At 49.5% G+C, this 19,841-nt stretch overlaps 1 protein-coding gene across 5 annotated transcripts in view; it reads left to right on the top strand.

Moving 5' to 3' along the window:
* Positions 1-19,841, top strand: part of diaph2 (diaphanous-related formin 2) — a 324,298-nt gene that overhangs the window by 10,869 nt on the left and 293,588 nt on the right. For 4 of the 5 annotated variants that reach the window (XM_028959481.1, XM_028959484.1, XM_028959485.1 and 1 more), the window contains 3 exons: positions 702-878; positions 6,542-6,646; positions 10,679-10,699. In XM_028959481.1, the coding sequence (XP_028815314.1) occupies positions 702-878; positions 6,542-6,646; positions 10,679-10,699 (303 nt within the window). The remainder of the gene's footprint in view (positions 1-701; positions 879-6,541; positions 6,647-10,678; positions 10,700-19,841) is intronic. The other variant, XM_028959482.1, reaches the window with a different exon arrangement.

Raw genomic sequence — 19,841 nt, forward strand, 5'->3', positions numbered from 1 at the left:
TTCCAGGTCAGTCTGAAGCCCTACCTGGCATTACAGCCTGAGCATTAAAAAAACTAGGAGACGTACTGAGAAACGGCTCTTATATAACCTTGTCAAAGGTCCCGTGACAGGAAAATGCAGTTGCTCTGTGATTTGATGTAAAAATGAGCACAAATTCAGTCAGGCAAGACTCCGAAGAGCCAGCTGGTTAATAAAAATTTTCTGAAAAACACGTCTGTGAGTCTGCGCCAAACATTGTGGTCGGTGGACGGTGTTGATGACATCAATTTCCGGCGAACGCCCCATCAACTCCTATAGGCCGCTCTCCTACTCATTAGCATTTAAAGCTACAGACACCGAAACGGCACGTCCTGGAGAAACCCCATTGTGGGACTGGATGTAAGTGGCTGTACCACGGCTGAATTTCGTAAAATAGACTTCAGATACCGTATTAGGGGACCAACAAGACTGATATAAAAGCAAAAAAAAAAAGAATGACAGGGGAGCGTTAAGGATGCAGTTTCTGTGTGAAACGCTTATAAATTTGGATCCGCATTATGTTGATCAAACTGTAAGGCCCGTACCGTTACAGCCCTAATAACTAGTATAGGACCATTTAATTATAGTTCCTCTAAATCATAACAAGCACACAAAGACATGGCTGCCGTTCTTTTGTGCACGTCGGATGTTTCACGGGTTTTTCTTTCACTTTTTGTTTGCAGCGCGACCGGATCACCAGCTTCCGAAAGCAGGGAGGGAAGAAGGAGAAGCCACTTATCCAGCACCCCACGGACCCCCTGTCCACTCAGGCCGAGCTGCCCGTGCCCCAGCCTCTGTTCGACGAGCGCTCCATGAACCTCTCGGAGAAGGAGATCATTGACCTGTTCGAGAAGATGATGGTGAGTGCCGATCGTACAAAAGGCGTAATAGCGGCAGACATCGTCTGAGGTGAGATGATGGACGTTCTGAGTGAAACGGGGGGTGCGATGGCACACTGAGAGCTGGATTCTACCTGGATCAGACAATAACAAACCTCAGACAGCAGCGCACAGCCGAGTAAAAACTGAAGAGGCGTTAGGCAAGGTCACATCCTGTCACCACCGCCGTTTAATCCGCAGAGTGAAGGGAGGCGCTGGAGGGCTGTCAAAGATGGAGTCGGAGCTAGAAGAGGTCTGGTCCAGAGTTCCTGGCGTGCCAGTTATTGTGAGAAACACACGTACGTTCAAAACAGGGGCTTCAGAACAGGACGGCTGGAATGATGGAACATGCACAACCCCCCAAAGTACCTAGGCTACCAATCTGGTACTATTCTGGGGAGGAAATATGAGACCTAAATATTTACTTAAATACTGTCTTCTGTAATTGAAAGACAATATAACGAATACACAAACTTATGTATACATTTAATAAATACACAATATTATACACAATAGTAAAATAACAAATAGTTGAAACGTGCAGCACATGTCAGGAGTTAAGATGTACTACAATCATAAACAACAACCATAAATAAATCAGAATGTAAACTGGTTATGTAAACAAAACGTTCACTCAAGAATCAATTATTGTGCAGTGCATAGGCGGTCAGCAAATATTGACGTGAGCGAGGGTGAGCGAGGTGACCTGTTGTTCCGACTGCTCACCTAACAGCATTAAGTAGGCGCGGTTAAAGCGGCACCGCCGCATAATAATCATGCCTCATTAATTCAGTTAACAACCTGAAAAGGTATATCACGATATTTCTACACTGCCCACAAACCGTATAATCACTGCTCCTCCATCTTGGTTCTGTTTCTACTGACCGCTCTGTGCGCTGAGGGTTGCTCGCTGTGTTGCTGGGCATGGCGAAAGGTCGTTCTTCAGCACACACGGCTTTAACTGAGAGTGCTGGCAGGATGTACTGCATGCATATGAGACATTTAATAACCTATAATTTAACTGAATAGATCAATACAATTATTTGAATCGTTGTTTGATGCACGTATTGGATCGGCGAGAAGGGTCGCCACAAAAGTGCTATTTTAAACCCAGGAAAGTACTCCATACTTCATACCATTGCCTTTACTGGTGCATTTCTTACGCCTGCCACGTTGGCATCCGAGAAATTACTCACTGCTCTACACAGACCAACTCTTCTGCAGTCAACTCCTAATTGGTTTGTAGTGCTGAACTCTGGACACCACTCACCATCGCAGATCGCCGTCTCAGCAGGCGTTCCACGACGAACACCCTTCTTTATAACTGAGTGAATTACAGTTATTGTAAATAAAATGACCGCGCGAATTCTAGAATTGTGCGGTGTCTGATTGCTGATGCGCTGCACGTCGCCCAGCGCATTTTGGTGCCTCAGATGTGATGTTCTCCACCTGAGCGACCCTGGAGGGCGTGGTCACGGCACTTCCAGCACCTTCCCTGTCCCAGATAGTCAGCGAATGAGTGAGCAAAACATCAGAGTGTTCGACAATAAGGCCTTTATGTGGACTGTCAAGTGAAGTGTTTGTTCAGAGTCTTGTGATTTTTTTGGCCTTGGTGGACGTGTTTCTTCCTGAACAGTGAGCTGTGTTAGACAGCAGCAGGCCCCTAGTGGACGAACGTCTCTGAACTTCAACCCGGGCTGGCATCTCCAGTCTCAGCCCAGCTCCACCAGCACAGCGGGCTCGGAAACCTCCTGCGAAAGTGGATTTTAGTTCCAATGTGTGTGTGCGTGCATGGAGGAAATCAATACTCATGGGATATGGGTCTGTAAGAAGCGCTGTTAATGGACGGGAGCCGTGTTTAACCTCCATCTTGGTTTTTTTTGGTGGAGTGGGGGGGCTTCAATCAGGAGGTGGAGAGGATGGAGGCTAAATGCTCCCCATGCAATGCAACACAAGAGGCTGAACAGTGCCCCCTTGTGGTTCAGTGATTCTGTGCCTCGATTGGCATCTGTAGCTTCTTATTCTGCCCTGGCGTCCCACGCTTACAGCCGAGGGCATTCTTTTATCCCGCCATCGTCCCACAAGCAGAACATGTCCATTTAATCTAAGCACCCATTTTCCACCGCTGCGTTTGATACGGCCGGTACTTCCAAATGTCTTTATTTTTTTTCCCCATCTGGGAAAGTCATTTTTTCCCCGCCCCTGCGTATTACGTTTTCCATGCCACTCACTCCCCGTCACTCACCTTGCCTTTTCAATTGCTGTGTTTGTGCTCAAGATGGCGTGACATTAAACCTGCGCCTCAATTTGCTGTTCGACAAACGATGCCGTGCCTGAAAAGGGCTGCATGAAAACGGCGGCTGCCGGAGCAGCAACAACATGGTAATGAATTAAAGAAAGCTGCGAAAGGTCCTTCCAGAATTGCCCTTTGTCTCCTATGTCTCCTACATGGTGGTATAGGAAGAGTTGCGGCTTCTGCCCTGGTGATAACTGGCCTCTCATGTTCCATTTGCGGCTTTGTATGTGTATCCTTGGAGCTGAAAGTGGTCGCCGGTGGATCCCTAAAAACTGCACTGCATATACACAGAAAAAAAGGAGTTTAATGATTAAGGAAACACGGAATTATTCCTGAAAGGAAATTGGTATTCCGAGGACAGGTGGGTGTTCCAGACATGCACCTGGTCCAAGGAGGAGTGGTCCACCATCAAAACACATCAATAAAATAAAATAATATCAAATCCTGAAGAGTCACAAAATAGAATAAAAATTAATATAATGAAATCCATGCAAACAGAAAAAGATTGAGTTACTCCTACCTGGATCAGGCACGGTTATTACCGGCACTCCTTTTTAACTCAAATTTTCATGCCACTGACAGAGAATCACCAAGCAACATTGTGTACATAATCGATTATGTTCTGCACTGCATCGATTCAGAATCGCCCACGTATGAGATTAATTCCAACACATCTAATCAGAACTGGAGCTGGGTTTTACACCGGGTGTGTTCTGATGTTAGCGACACACCCTGTGTCATTTCGGAACCTCGGTGGACCCTACCAGTCCATTAATGTGCAGTTGGGACTCTGGTTGGAGATGTTTGTGTGGGGCAGAGGAGCCTCTGCTGGGCGATGCATCCCACCCTCATCGCCTATTCTTCACCGTCTCCCCTCTCCCTCTCCTCCAAATGGAGGATTCATCTCAGCCACAGTGCCGGCTTTGAACCGGTGCATTAACAAAGCCGCCTTTTTCGGAGGTGCTTTGTGTTGCGCGCGCCTCAACGCGGTGTCCGCCTCTCCGGGTGGGGAAATAAGAGGCTCCTCATCACGGGGGCATTAAAACCCGAGACGAGTGGCCCAATATGCCCGGCTGTGAGGGGTTGACAAAATAACCCCATTGCCGGAGATGAAAGACAATAAAATCTCTGCGCCGGGGCCGGGGCTTTTCTCTACACTTGCGTTGCCAGCGGTGCAAGACGGACATGATGGCACTCATTAAGTAGCTGCAGCGGCGCAGTCTTCTGGGGAGTGGGAAGGTACAGGTACAGAGGGGCCTTGCATCCTCCTCGCTGTCCTTGTTTTATAATGGCGCGCATCGGCCATAATGATTTTCCTCTGATGCTGCTTTCTCAAGTCCATTCCTTTTTCGCCACTCCGGTTGCCTAGGTAATTATTTGGGGAACTCACCTGTCAGTCATCCAATCCCTCTGCTCCCATTGGCAGAGATTTCTTGAAAATATGCCTGCTCATATATGACGTTATAGAAGCAAAACGGAAGATGCAGGACTATGAAATTACGCGTGAGGTTATGTAAGGATTTGCGTCTCTCCAAATCATGGAGCTTGTGTCTTCTCTCCACCACCTTAAGTTGGACAACATGGACGGTTTCCAACAGTCCTGAATGGGCATCTCATCAAGCTTATTTTGATGATGACGATAGTGAGCAAAGCAGCCGTGAAAAAGAGGAGAAAACAGATTCATTCTTCACTTTCTCCTCATACAACAAATACTAAATATGTTTCTTCTAATGGATTCTTCAAATCTTTAGAGTAGGTCCAAGGAAATCCACACAACAAGACAAGTTCCTTGTAACAAATGTGTAACAAACTTTAAACAAATGAAGTGATTCTGATTTACTTAAATAAACAGATAGAAACAGATAGAAACCTGTATGTTGGCGAGGACGAAGTAACTACCCACCCATGTAATTATTATATGTGGAGCCGGACCATTGTCTCCTAGTTCTCACAGTCGCCTATTTTGATAACCGGGTGCCGCTTTTAATAAGCTAAAGTTCAGAGGTTAATTAGCCATTAGTGGACACATTTTTTTTTTTTATTCTGAATGTAGTTTGATTTCAGGAGGAGCGAATCCAGTTCAACAAAGAAACAAACCAAAATTAAAGGTCCCCTATTATGAAATAGCGTGACTTTGTGCGACGAGTTCCCCTAGCCTGTCTATGTTCCCGCATTGGCTAAAAACGGCGATAGGTGTAAAGAGGGCTTTCAGAGAGCTACAGCGCAGACGGTCGGATCTGGAATTTGTTCCCTAATGACATCATAAGGGGAAAGACCAGCCCAGAGAATTTCCTGCCGCTCCCCTAAAACATTATCTCCTGAGAAATGTGCACGAATGTGTTTTCTTAGTTCCGTCACGCGAGACTGAAGAACTATTGGGTTAATTAAATGATTTTCTGGAAAAATGCAGACGCGAGACTACTTCCTGTCAGCGGCAACTTGAAATTGTTGATGATGTCATTTCCACGAATGCCTGCTCACTTCTATAGGCCGCTCTCCTCCTCGCCCCACCTCTTTCCTCCTCATTAGCATTTAAAGCTACTGACCCCGAAACTTCATGGGAAATCTCATTGTGGGACTGGATCAAAGTGGCGAAATTCAGCCACGGCTGAATTTCGGAAAGAGACTTCAGATACAGTACTAGGGGACCAACAAGATTTTATTTCTATACGCACATCTACACACATGCATAATTTATATATATAAGTTAGTATAAGTTATCGTATATCTGTACAGAGTGTACTTCAGAACAAAGATTGCAATTAGAAAACAGAGAACCAGCTTCACAACTGGATGAAACGGGAGGGTTAAGTAGACGGTCGTGAGGGAAGGTGTTAAAAATTCAGCTAATAATGAACGTGCAACGGCTGCCATAGAAACAGAAAGAAGTGCCTTACACATTTCCCCCCATGGCCTGCCGTGTTCGACTGCACCCACGTCTCCTCTTGCCTCCCACTTGAGGGCAGTATAGTTCCACCGACTCGTCCCGGAGTGCCGCCCTTTTTTGGTTCGTACAGACGACCCCTTTGTCTTCTGAATGAAGCACATACCTGATAAACACACACTCTCCGTCTCCATCATATCGCTGGCCGCCATGCTCATCCTTTTTAGCGATGATGGGCACTTGTCATTGCGGGGGAATAAAACAAAACAGACGTGCCGTTATTATATGATGGGCGCCAGTCCGACATCAGCGTCCCTCCCGCTGCATTCTGTGTCATTTCCAGTGCATTCGAATGTCATTATTACCAACCGTGGCGGCCAGTCGCTGCTTTACGAGGCCATTGAATGAACACCGGTGAACAGTAGGTTAACCACCCCGCCCGTCTTCTCTTCTGCGGCCCTACAGGAGGACATGAACCTGAACGAGGAGCGCAAGGCCCCGCTGCGAGGGAAGGACCTGAGCACCAAGCGCGAGATGGTGGTCCAGTACATCTCCGCCACGGCCAAGTCTGTAAGTCTGGGGGGTGTTGCCGAGATGGGGAGTGGATGGCTGGTGGGTAAATGAGGGAAGAACAATGGAAAAGACCAAATTTACTGGACCTGAGCTGCTTTCTTAGCCTCTCTTGCTGTTTTTTTTTTTACCACTCTACCTTCCCTTCTCTGTCCTGGGTTCTTATCGGAATAACCGAACTGCACCCCCTTCCCCCCCAGTCCTTATATCCTGGAGTGAAGGAGCGGGATCAGGCTTTGATTAGGATTTCTGCAGTCGAGGCCGGGCAATCTGAAACATGACACTTCCATCACCGTCAGCCAATAAAAGCCGTGGATCCCGCAGCCCAGAGGGTAATCCGGGGGTCTTAGGGGCGAATCCCTCCCGTTCCGTTTATGAAGTCGCTGCCTTGGAGACAAGTGAGATGGAATATACACGAGCGACTCGGTCGGCTGCCGCCATGGCCGGCCCTCAGCGTCCTCGTTTATTACCTTTCTCATTGTTATGATAATTAAGCGGCATTATTAATAATGATGATAATCAGGAATGATTGAATTCTTCACAGGACCCATTATGCCCCGGTACGGCTGGCTGGCGTTGTGAAATATTATTCAGACGAGCGGCGTGATCTGTGCGGTGGAGATGGAAGAGGCCTGTGAATCCAACACACACACACACACACACACAGACACACACACACAACCTGAGAAGCACCTGCAGGGCGCCCAGGTTCGGGCGCAACGTCGCAGCAGGGCCGGGCGGGAACAACTAATACGTTGCCTGCATTCTGGGGCGGAGACGTGTTCCAGGGCGATAAGTGCTGCTTTCACCGGAACGTGCCACGCGGCGCCAGGGCGAGCGTGCCCCCGCCTCCCCGCCCAAGCAGCCACTTACAAATTCCGTTCATGCAGCTTACAGGGATTATCAAGAGCAATTAGGCTGCGTTTGATTTGTTGGGCTAAAAAGCTATAGGCTTTGCACATTTAAATAAGTGCTAAGCGATCCAGTGCCGGGGAAGGGAGTGTTCTATTTTTCGCCCGTATGCTTCTGCTAGCTGTTCCAAAAAGGCACGTTTATGAAGTTAATACCAGTGTTGGGCATTTACGTTATAAACCCCATCTGACGTTCTATTCGACTTTTTACTGTTCTTCCCTTTCAAAATGGCGTCAGTAGAAAGAAGGACAGTTCACGACGCCAGATCTGCATCTTCCTGGACTAACCAGGGCTGATGCAGCATCGCGCCCGGTGCCACTCAGGCCTGGACGGAGGGATTAAGATGTTGGGGTGACCACCGTGCCACCTCCACCTCTCCTGTGGTGATCTTGTCAGGGCACCTTGTTGCTTTCCCTCTTTTGTCGGGGACATGCGACAGAAGAAGGCTGTTTACGCCGCACCCTCCGCACCCTCGGTGCTAATAGAGCCAATCTGTCTAAATAAAGACAGCCGGGTGCGTTCGTGCCTGTTCACCGTGTTGGGTCGGGTTTTTCAGGGCTGCGGGAAACTCCTTTTTTTTTTTTTTTCCGGCCGCCACGCCTCCCTCATGTCGGTCCCTAGCAGCAGTCGGATGCATTTAGGGAGTCTGAGGGAGACCTCGAGCTTAAATACACCGCAGCTGTCGGAACGGCACTGTTGTCTCGTGGCAGCGGGAGGACACCCCATTTATTACCTTCATCTTTCTCTTTTGATACCTCGCATCCGAACCGCTGCACGAAACGGCATCCGTTTCGCATAAAAAACAAGAGTTTACTGTGTCGTTTAGTGTGCTGTAGTCTGGAGATGTCTTTACTTAACATCTTGTCGAACATTTAGGCGGGACGTGACAGCTTTCCCTCCACCCCGGAAACTTTTTTCTTCTTTTTTTTTTTTGTTGGTGTAATTCAACTCGTCCATTTGAAAAGCGATAAAAACGCCACTTGGGCATTGCAGCGGCATGGGCGCCCCCCCGACTCTTCAACGCAGCACGAGCAGATTCTCCTTTTGTCTCTGACAGATGCATCCAGATGCGTGCCTCTCCCGCTCGAGCAATCATCTTCTCTCGGCCCTCCCCGACAAAAACGCATTAACGTCGCCGCGCGCTCCCCGCCACCGATTGTTTTCTCCGCACGACCCGGCCAGTCAGGCTCGCTCAGGTACCGGGGCGGCCATGCGTCCGCTGAGCGCTCCAGACAGTACCGTAGCGGCGCTCGGCGCGGGCCGAAGAGCGTAATTACGGCACCTGTTCTAATAATCGCTCCCGACAGGCCGCGCGGCGCCGGAATGCGGGCCCTGTCAGAATGACACGCGCCGGTAAATAAATAAAGCCAGCGCGCTCGCAGCGCGGCGCGTTTGATGGCTAGAAAGACTTGGGGATATAAATGCTCGACTGGCTGACAATTCCTCAGAAGTTTGTTTACGGGCGCTCCTTCGCGATTCCGCATTAACACGGCGCGCCGCTGCATAATTCAACATTAGAACAATTACTACAAATTCAGGAAGTGACAGCGTAAACGGCAAAAACGCGGCGGTATTCGTGCAAATCGACGTGAGCAACAGCTCCCGGCTTTGACAGCTCGGCTCCCGGATGACGTCCGTCCTTTTGATCGGCGAATCTCTGAGATGTTATCACCGGCGCGTGTCCCGGGGTCAAAGGCCCAGATGTGACAGGCCGCGATTCTGCGTAGACGTGAAATAAAAAGTCCCATTGCGTAACCAGGGTTCGAGAATGTACTGATAACAGTGCAACATCAGAGCCGCCTAAACGTTACACATAGCGTAGCAAATAAAGCATTTTTAAAACATGGTGTCTGGAAACAAAGGTGCAGCAATATGTTTTAATAGGGTGCTAGTAGCCTCGTGGGTAACACACTCACCTATGAACCAGAAGACCCGGGTTCGAATCCCGCTTACTACCATCGTGTCCCTGAGCAAGACACTTAACCCTAAGTTGCTCCAGGTAGACTGTCCCTGTAACTACTGATTGTAAGTCGCTCTGGATAAGGGCGTCTGATAAATGCTGTAAATGTAAATGTAAATGTAATATCACATCAAGAATTCCCTTACGTGTTTTTAAAAAGTGGCCTTTTACACTTGCTATTCTGAACCCGTATCGCAGCAAAGTCCCTGCCTGGAGGGTGGCCGGCCCGGCTTTGCAGCTCCTGCGGGCCCTGATCAAGGTCCGAGCAGCCTCTGGGCTGACCAGCGTGTCGCCGGGAGGGGCGGAGCAGAGCTCGGGGCGTGGCCCGGGCGCAGACGGCGCCCGCCCGCCCGCGCCTCAACCCCCGCGGCACGTTCAAAGATTGAAACACGGTTTACAGGAATTGACAGATAACAAGGTTAAAAAAGCAAAAATCGCGCTGACTTGCGCGCACTCGTGGGCTGCGCTCTGTAAATCTGACACCTGAGCGAAAGTGCCTGTGACAGGAGTCTTTTTTTTTTCCTCCTCCGGGGACGTTGCTTTCGTTTGTTTTGCTCGGAAAAAGCCGGTTTTGAGGGTGGAATTCATCAACCTCTACATAAAGATTAGGATCGTCGCCTCCGAAGTCCTTCGTGGCGCCTCGTCCTAAGCGCGCCTTTCAGCAGATAGCGGGCGGGCCTCTTTTTGTCTTGCACCCTGTAGCAGAAATGCAAAATATACGTCCGACTTTCCCAAACAAGAGCCCCCACACCAGAGTGGCAAAAGCACAGAGTAAAAAAAAAAAAAAAAGGTCAGACGTAGAGATTGATTTGTCTCCATTATCGTACAAAGCTGCCTACAAAATGGCAGGCATTATCTTTTTCTTCTTTCTTTTGCTTCCCCTCCCTTCTTTTCATGCTTTTTACGTCTGTGCTTTAGAAATCAGCTCAGCGAAGTGAGGGGAGAGAGTGTTTTTTCGTGTGTTTGTGCATGCTTGTGTGTGTGTTGGGGGGGGGGGGGGGGGGGTTGTGTCTTTGTATATCGATGCACTGAAGTGTTTTTGTCTTGTTCGCTGGTAACTTCTAAAGTGTGCTGCCGGTGAACTGCGGGCCTCTACTAATCACTGTGCCGTTTGTGTCTTTTTGCACATTAACTCCGCCGCCGCTGACCGATGCATGCAGATAACGGGAAGCAAAATGATGGTAAGTAGCAACTGTTTTGTGTTCACTTCTGCCCCCCCCCCCCCCCCTCTCTCTCTCTCTCTCCTGTTGCCCTTGTTGAAGAGATGGGTCATTTTTACGACCTGCCTTTGTACTAGTTTAATAGGCTGCGATTAGGAGAGGCGATAAATTGTCCGCCCAGCTCCGAGGCTTTTAAACGGAAGGATTTTGAAATTATACACCCTGGAATGAACTGGAATCCCAGCATTTTGAACCAAAGATTAGCATTTAAATATTGCTTCATTCAGTGAGGCAGTGTGTGTGTGTGTGTGTGTGTGTGTGTGTGTATATATATATATATATATATATATTATGCTCAAATAATCATAATCTCCAATCTGATCTCTTTTAACGTTCAGCATTTTAATGGCTGCCATTGTTTGTGCTTTTCAGACACCCGTTTTGAGAACGTATCACGTAATTAGATTTCCTCCCGCACACTCAAGGTTGATTGAACAGTGGAAAGCACACTGGCTCCATTCCACAAACACGCTTGGCGAAACGCCCGCGCGCCGCCCCTGTTTTGGGTTTGTAATAATCGTTGTAAATTTGACCCGTCTTAGCGCTGCGCCGATTCTTCATTGCGCCGCTCCGCGGTGCGGTAATTGTCGCGCCAAACGCGCCCCGTGCCCGCCTCGTTGCGTTTCTTTCCTTTATTTGTTTGGAGGGGAGTCCCTGTTATTGCCTGGCTAGTGAGTATCGCCACCGTCGCCGGTGCATTATTACTTTTGGGGGGGGGATATCAACCTGCCCAACGTGCACCAGATCTTCCCGGAGAATCGATCTGACCGAAGCGAAGGTTCTCGCCTGGACGTCCTCTCCTGCAGGTCACCTGTTGTGTAGTTGTGCGTGTCGGGGAGGCGGTCCGCTCGGCCTTCCCTCTGACCTCTCTGACCGCCTCCCGCCATGAGGACGGGGGGCTGTCAGCTCGCCCGTCTCCTCGCTCGCCGCGGGTCCCGGCCGGCCGCGCGGTTAAGCGGAGTCCCGCCGGCTGGGCAGATTGCCATTTTCACGCTGTCGGGCGGAGAGGGGGCTTCCCACGTCTCGTCCGCCTCCGAATTTCCTCCGAAGACGATGCTCCCGAGCTAAACATCCCGGCGCTTTTTTTTTTTTCCCGGCTCACAGCCGAGCGGCAAGACAGCAGGACGGCCGCGGCCGGGCCGATCGATTGGCCCTCGCCGGCGTTTCCCGAGCGCGAGTGTGGACTGATGGACACAGATTGGCCAGGCCCACGTTTTCCGCGGGGCGGCTGTCGATACGCCCCGCTGTGCGCCCGCGGAAGCGCCCGGCCGCGGCTGCCGAGGAATAAAGCCGCGGTGACCACGCTGGGCCGAGAACGCCTCTCAGATGCGCCGAGACGAGGTGCGAGACACGACTTGACCTCCGAAGGCCTTCTGGGCCGCGGGAGCAGATCGATATCCACCGGGGCCGCCCGGCAGCGCTCGGGATACCGGTTTCTGTGGAAACGTGTTATCGAACCTCTCGCCCAGGTGGTGATGGCGGCCAGAAAAGTGCGGTCTGAAGGGATTCTGGGAATTAACTTGCTTCCTGCTATACGGTGCAAAAGAGACAAATCTATGCTAGCAGGTCTTGAGCTGCGTATCCAACATTATTATTTTATTCATCCGAGTAGAACCTTTACTTTACTTTACTTTACTTTACTTTACTGACGCTTTTATCCAAAGCGTTACTACCAGCAATTTTGAGTTTTTGAGTTAAGAAAAGGAATAGAACAAGCTCGGGAATTGTTAAGCTCTAGATGAATTTTTTGGGTTTAGTTTTCTCCCCCGCCTGTTGATTCTCCGAGTTGTCTTGTTCACCGCAGCCGCATTCCCACCAAACGAGGAACCTTGACATCGAGTCGACTTCGTCTCCGGGCGCTCTCGTGGCGGCGCCTCGTCCCCACCCCGTCCACTCGGCAGCGGCAGAGTGTTTAAAGCTCCTCTCGTCCTCCTTGTCTTCCCTTTTCTTCCCCCTCGTCTCCCCGCCGCTCTTCTCTTCTGTTCCCTCTGAGGGCATGAAGAGCGCCGCAGGAACGGAGCGAATGCAAATAAAAGCCAAGGCTGCTCCTCAGCCTACCCTTTACCTTCCTCAGCCTCCTCCTCGGCCTGAAAGGAGCGCTTTTGTTTCAGGCGGGCCATTAAAGGTGACTGCGCGCACAGCGCCGAGTAGATTTGATATGGCACGCGTCCTTGGCGCTTTCAAAGACTGGCAATGAGAGATGAATCAATAGGCTGTGGTTCCCTCAGCCCCCCGCGCTACTGTTTGGTATAGATTCCCGTTTTTAATTAGGATCAAGGATATGCTCTTTGAAAATGGTTTTCAAAGGGTTGGCTCATTGTGGCAGGAAAGTCACCTGGAGGCTTCATTTTGGTGGCATTATGAACAAGAAAAGTTAGTTTAAGGTTTTTTTTTCTCTCCCCTTCCAACCATTCCTGGCCGCCTCGCCTTTACGGACTTTCTGCATTCAGCGCTCCTTGTCTTCTCCTTCACCTCAGCTCTCCGCCTGCTTCCTGCTTTTAACGTGAACAGCCCCCATGCGGATTCACTCCGCATCCATCCTTCTAATCATCCAGTCCTCTCGTCTCCCCCATATGGTGATGCCCTCCCGATCACACTCACTCCTTGTTTGTGCTACTTCAGCCAATCCCGCCCATTACGTCCTGTTCTGCTTGTTCTTCTCACAAGTCCTCCAGTGTTGAGGCTTCTACCTCAATCCTCAAGCTGTTCTCTGTTTGGTCTTTTCAAATTTAAAACGTCCCCCCCGATGCGATCGTGCGTTTAACTCCGCAGATCACACGTGCCGGATTATTTTTATATTTCATGTCATGTACGTGTTGTATGTCTACGTAGCGTTTGAAAGAAAGTGAATTGGACAACTAGTGAGAAGTGTTTCAGAAATGTATTTTTTTATCCGTCTTCCTCCAGTTAAAGTCGGGGCGAGTTTGGCGTTTTTAATATTTAATATGTAGGAATGACTCAACACGAGAACAACTTGAGAAACTGTCTGTAGCATTTGGAAGAACGCTTGGAGAAAAATTGAGTTGGAAACGCTGGAAAAGCGGGATGAGTTTCCGCAAGCCGGCCGCTTTAATGCGGTTTATTCAGAGTAACGGCGTCCACCGGTCTCATATGAAACATTATATATTCTATTTTCGCCTCGTAACACACAGTCCAGCGGGAATTCGGACGCCGTTCCTCCGCTTGTCTCCCCGCGGCAGGAGGCGGGTCGTATGAAAGTCGGCACGGGCCGAGCGCGGATTGACAGTAGGACAATATTCATTCCGATGCACGTCCCCGGCCCGCTGGATTCTTTATTAAAACCTCGGTGGTTACGCGGACGCCAGACGTCCCCTTGCATACAATTTTAATGCGCCGCAGTCAAGTACTAATTCAGAAATGTCAAGTGGGATGTGATTGATTCGCCCGTAATACAATTCCCAGACCTTTATGAAGGATTATTTATATTGCGTCGGCCCTGTCTGGATTCGGCGGTGACATATTGGCTGCAGCGGAACATGAGGATTTAAATATAGTGCCCGGCTTCTGAATTAAACAGGATTTTTAAATGAGTCTCGCTCCCCTTCCACCGGCCCTGTAGGTGACGGCACGATAATTGCCCCGCGTCCGGGTCGGCGACTTTAAAGAAACACCGGTTGTAAACAGGGGCGAAAGCGAGATCCGAGCGCGTCAAGGAGAGGAGCGTCTGCTATGTTTCCCGGCTCTTCATCTGTCCCCGCGTTTGTTTTTTGCTGATCTGCGCCCATCTGTCCACGCCCGAGCGTCCCCTGCTGCAGGCTAAACTTCATGCCGTTACTTCACAGCCCCGATCCGTCCTCGCAGCACCTGTTGAAGGACATTTTTTTATTTCTTTTTTTCACCCAATCTAGACATGTGCTAACAATCGAAAGTCTGAACGCCTGAACAAAGCTGAAGATGCTGGACTATGAAACAACACGTTTGAGGTTGTGTTTCGACAAAAAGTTGAAGATTTGCGCCTCTCCAAACCAGGGAGGTTTAACGCTCACGTCTTCTCTCCACCAAGTTGGACAACGGGGACGGTCTCCGACGGTGCTGTAGGTTTATACTGAGCACTTTAATTTCATTCACTCATGTTAATGAGCATCTCATCAAGCGGAAAAAAATGATTCATCAAACATACTTCACTTTCTCCTCATACATCAAATACTAAACATGCTTCTTGCATCGGATTCTTTAAAATGGCTCCGTCTTAGTCTCCATAACCGTCACAGAGTAGGTGCGTCCAGACCTTTTTACTGGAGGCTCCTCCAGGACCATGCAGGCTAGAGTCCTGTTTTTATCTAGAAGGTTCTGGATGTGTATGGTGCTCAGTCACAGCCCCTGAGATGCATGCTTACCAGAGGAGGGCAGCTTTCACACCACCGTGCCGCACAAGGCTGTTGTGCCTTGACACATGCAGACGCACGAATGCACACTTGAGCGTGAAGGAGCCTGTGAAGGTGCATTACTGAGCTGATGACTCGGTCGTGGCTGAGCTCGCTGCTGAACGTGCGTGTCTGCTGGTCTCTGGTCTTCTGCTGGAACCACCTGTGCACCGCGTTAGTAATGATGCTTGCGATGTTTCCCTAGAGACCCTCAGCTCTCTCCCTGCGGCGGCTGGTTTTACGGCTGTCCTCTGTGGAGCTAGTGACCATGACGCCCGGTCAGACACACTTCAGCTGGAACGGCATGGTTCCCGGATGCCTGTAAAAACCCCGCCTCGCCTCTGTATCCCTGTTGATCGCCAGATCGCTGCATTACTGCAGTGTCTTCTGTCTCCTGCTCTGGCTCGGACGAACGAAATGGCCTCTAGATGGCAATAAATGTCCTCGGAATCACACCGAGCGGCTCTGCAGAGTCGGTGAGGGCTCGCAGTGATGAGGGAGGGGGCGAAAAGCACCATAGTTGCCATGGAACTGACCTAATGGGTTGCTCTTTGCTTCTGTACACCACGGCGTCTGGTTGTAATGCCATTTGTAAGAAGCCTGATCTTTAAAGTGGGGGAGAAAATAAGTGTGAAACGTCTCAACAGCATTCGGATGCTCCTCTCGATATTTCTTCTTCTTCTTCTTGCAGTGCTGGCCAGAATATTGTAATGCCGCATTGACGTTGCAGGCGTGTGGCCCTTCCCTGACCCTCCCACGTGTTCCTACTTCCTGCATTTCGGCTCCGGGACGCTGAAGATGGCGCTGAAGCGCGCGTGCCGTAGCCTGTTTATCGACAGCCTGTTTATCGACTGACCACTTATGCAATCAGGTCTGAATAATTCATGGTGGCGCCGGAGCCGTGACCGGGCCATAAGACACGTTCGGGAAGGCAGGGGAATGAAATAATGGAATAATGAAACGAACGAGTGCGGTCAGCCGGTGGCGTGCGAACGCGCCGCCAACTAGGCCAGATTAAGACTCGCATCGATCTATTTAGGAGACGTCAGAGACCCTCGGTCTCCACGGAGCAGTCCCTCATCAGATGGTGACGCTCCCTCCCCCCCCGTATACCGCGCCGCCACCTCACCCCGGTTCAGGTGCTCGCATCAATTTTTAAAACGCGGCCATATGGCGTTCCTGTTTTCTTCAGGTGGCTGCGCCAAGCGGTCGCTACGGGAATCGATCCGGAAAACCGGGAAAAAAAAAACCCCCACGCCGACAGTGACGCAAGAAGAGCTGAATAACGGACAGATGTGTGAAAAATCACAGATCGAGATTTTGTGCACTTAACGTTCCAATATTCTTCCTGTTCTACGTGCCCAGTTTGGTGTTCCAATCAAAATCTAATATTTAATTCTTGAGGAAACTACCGAAAATTCCCGTGGTCGAAGCAGAAATTGGTCAAGATTCTTCCGTTGAAGGCCATAAACTTCACAGCAGCGTCGCTGGCGGCGTTATGTGAACGCATTTTGCCGACAGAGCGCAGCTCGGAGCATTAAAACCGGCGAAGAAGTGCAATAACTGCAGCAAAAGAAAGGAAATTGTTGGTTGCATCGTTGCTTTTTCCGCCCCTTCTGAGAGACGGCGCGCGCACTAATGAATCCTGCCGTTTTAAGGAGGAGCAACGAGGAGCTCCTCTTCACATCTCCGGGGTTCTGTTCTCCGCGGAACGGCAACGGTAGAACCGGCTTCTATTTCCTGCTATTCCCTCGGCTCTCCGGCGTTTGGAATATACATTTTCAGGAATTCCTAGTTGTACGGGCGTAAGTGTGAAAAGTAGTCATCTCAGAGCCCAAATTCTAGAAATGAAGCAGAAGAACACAGATCAGCTTGCACGGTGTTGTTCTAAGAGCTGCTAATGATGAAGCTGATAATATTGATTTGAAAACGAGAAGAATAGCCTCTCGTCCCTGGGCGGCAGTGTTAAAGGCGAAAATAAACTGCTCATGTTAACATTAAAAAAGACAATTACGACAAAAGAAAATGAGTTTTTCCCCCCTCGTGCTCTTTCACTCCTTTCATTAAATGTAATTAATGGTTCATGGAAATAACAATTGGGCTTCTGAAAGAGGCCAGAGTTACACCTTGCTGTTCTTTGTTGAGCATAATTATATTTATTAATGATCGCCAAAGACTTTTCACGGCTTTTTTCTTTCTGTCCCAGTTTCCTATTCATTTTTTCTCCTCCTCCTGTCACTTAATTGTGTTAGGCCGTGCGGCCGAGGCCCGGAGAGATGGATTTCATTATGAAGCGGCACCGTCCACCTGGAAGAACAAAGCTTAATCAAAGCACGTGGCGGTTGGGGGTACGATTTGGATGTTATTATGGTCTTCACATTCATGCTAATTCCGCCCCCCCCAAAAAAAATATGTTTTTTTTTGTCTTCTCTTTTTGTTTCATTTTTTTCCTATTTTTGTGTTGAGTTTTAGCAAAATTTGTTTCAACAAAACTTAGTACATGTATTCTTTAGCAGGGCAGACGTGACTATTCTATTCTATTCTATTCTATTCTATTCTATTCTATTCTATTCTATTCTATTCTAATCCTTTTCTAAAGCCCCTTCTAGGACAAATTCGATATTTCCTCAAAATTGTCTAAATCTACGATAGCAGCTTCGTTTCTAGAATGAAAAAGGTCCTTTAAAAAAACAGATGACAACTATGGCCGCTAATGACCATGATTCACCAAATTGCTGTGATGATTAATTGAAAAGGAGCTTCATCTTTCATTGGCCTTATGTCCGTCATACTGTCCACTCCAGACTGAAGTGCCAAATTTTGACAACCCCCCCATGTGCCCTCTGCAGCTTTGGGCCATTGCCGCTGCCCTTTGTTAAACGTCTTTAATGGAACTAATCAACTCCGCGGCTCCCGGAAGAGGACAGGTTGGCGGTCTGGGTTGCGTCTGGGGTCGCCGTGGTCGTGCCCGGTTCGGAGAAGGATGTAAATGAGCATGCAGGCTTCTGAGGGAACATTACAGCGTGGCGTGGGCCATTTTCATTTCACGAGCGCGGGCTTTCATCTCAGCGTGGCTCTTGTTTTCTGCTCTCTGGGAGCCCGCCGCGGCCTTCTGAAGTTGCTCGGATTCATGCAAGTGGCATGTTGGGAGAACGGCTTCACGGCGCTGGACCCGGACCTAATGATGACTTACATTTACATTTACAGCATTTACCAGACGCCCTTATCCAGAGCGACTTACAATCAGTATTTACAGGGACAGTCCCCCACTGGAGACACTCAGGGTTAAGTGTCCTGCTCAGGGACACGATGGTAGTAAGTGGGATTCGAACCTGGGTCTTCTGGCGAGTGTGTTACCCACTAGGCTACTACCACCCATGACTTGATCGGCACGATACTGCGTAGTGACAGGGAATATCGGGAAGATTTTTTCTCCACTTTTCTGCTCCTTTCTGTTCTTTCCGCAGAAGTCAGAAGGGCTCGGCGATATTCGCGGCGCCATGCGGTGAAATCAACGAGGCGATATGACTCTATTCAGAGCCTGATGTGAGAGAGAGAGAGAGAGAGAGAGACGTGAACTGACATATTTCACTGTCTACCCCCCCTCCCTGCTCGTTCCCGCTCTGTGTGGCCAGAGTTTAATCCCCACGGGGTGATTCCTGCGCTCCACCGTGGCCGGGCGCCGGCTGCATAGCAATGCGTCCTCCTCACCCCGCCCTTCATCTCCCGACGCCGTGTTTATTTCACTCCTTTTTTTTCGTATTTTGCGTCCACACCCACCGTATCCTGCGCTAATGAATTTTTCATCAGTCTGTTATTAAGCGCCGTACGGCACGCTCCTCCTGCTCCATTCCCCTCGCCGCGCTGCGGTTTCCGCAGACAAGCCAGCCAGGCCGGTTGCGATTATTTCCACATAAAATATCGCGATTGATAATAAGCAATTAGACGAGCGTCACCTCTACCGGCAGCACTGTGCACCAGGCTGCAAAGTAGATTACGTATTTTCCCATCAGATAACACCGTTTTTACAGAAACACATCTTATTTACGCCGGGTAACCCCACCCGTTTCCGCCACGTCGGCGCCGCACGTCCGCCTCAGCGCCGCGGCCGTTTGTCTGATTGGATTGAGGCTTGCAGCGGGCCTTTTACAGCCTTTATGTTTGACATGCTTAACCACAGCGTGAACCTCGTGGATTTGGCATCAGTGCGCCTTCTCCATTTGAGGCAATTATAATAGGATATCAAGGGCGCATAATGATGTGTGGGCATTGTTATTTGCTTTTGTTCGCAAAACAATTCCCTGGGTTATTGCATTTTATGGATGACGGCGTTGATCACTCGTATTACGGCTGTGTAAATGGGAGGCAATAAATTACCAGCTGATTGAAGACGGTGCCCTCACGTCGGCAAGAGAGCCGTTTTCTCTGCATGGCTAGCATTTAGTCTTTTTTTAAAATGCAATGTTTTAATTGTTCCAGCCTCGCCGAATTCTTCGTGGCGCCCTCTCTGCATTCTCCACAAGCATATCTGGGAGTTGGGAAAGGACAGCCAAGGTGTGGCGCGCCTCCGCCGTAAAATGGAAATTCGGGGACAGCCAACGGGCCGGTGAATTCAGATCAGGCCATTAACATGCGCCATCTCAAGGACTTCCTCCGCAGCCCAAACGTTCTGTCCCGCCTGAACGTGATGACTTCGTTTCCCATCAATCGAGCGTCCT

This window comes from Denticeps clupeoides, chromosome 18 (assembly GCF_900700375.1).
Source record: "Denticeps clupeoides chromosome 18, fDenClu1.1, whole genome shotgun sequence".
NCBI classification, from domain to species: domain Eukaryota; kingdom Metazoa; phylum Chordata; class Actinopteri; order Clupeiformes; family Denticipitidae; genus Denticeps; species Denticeps clupeoides.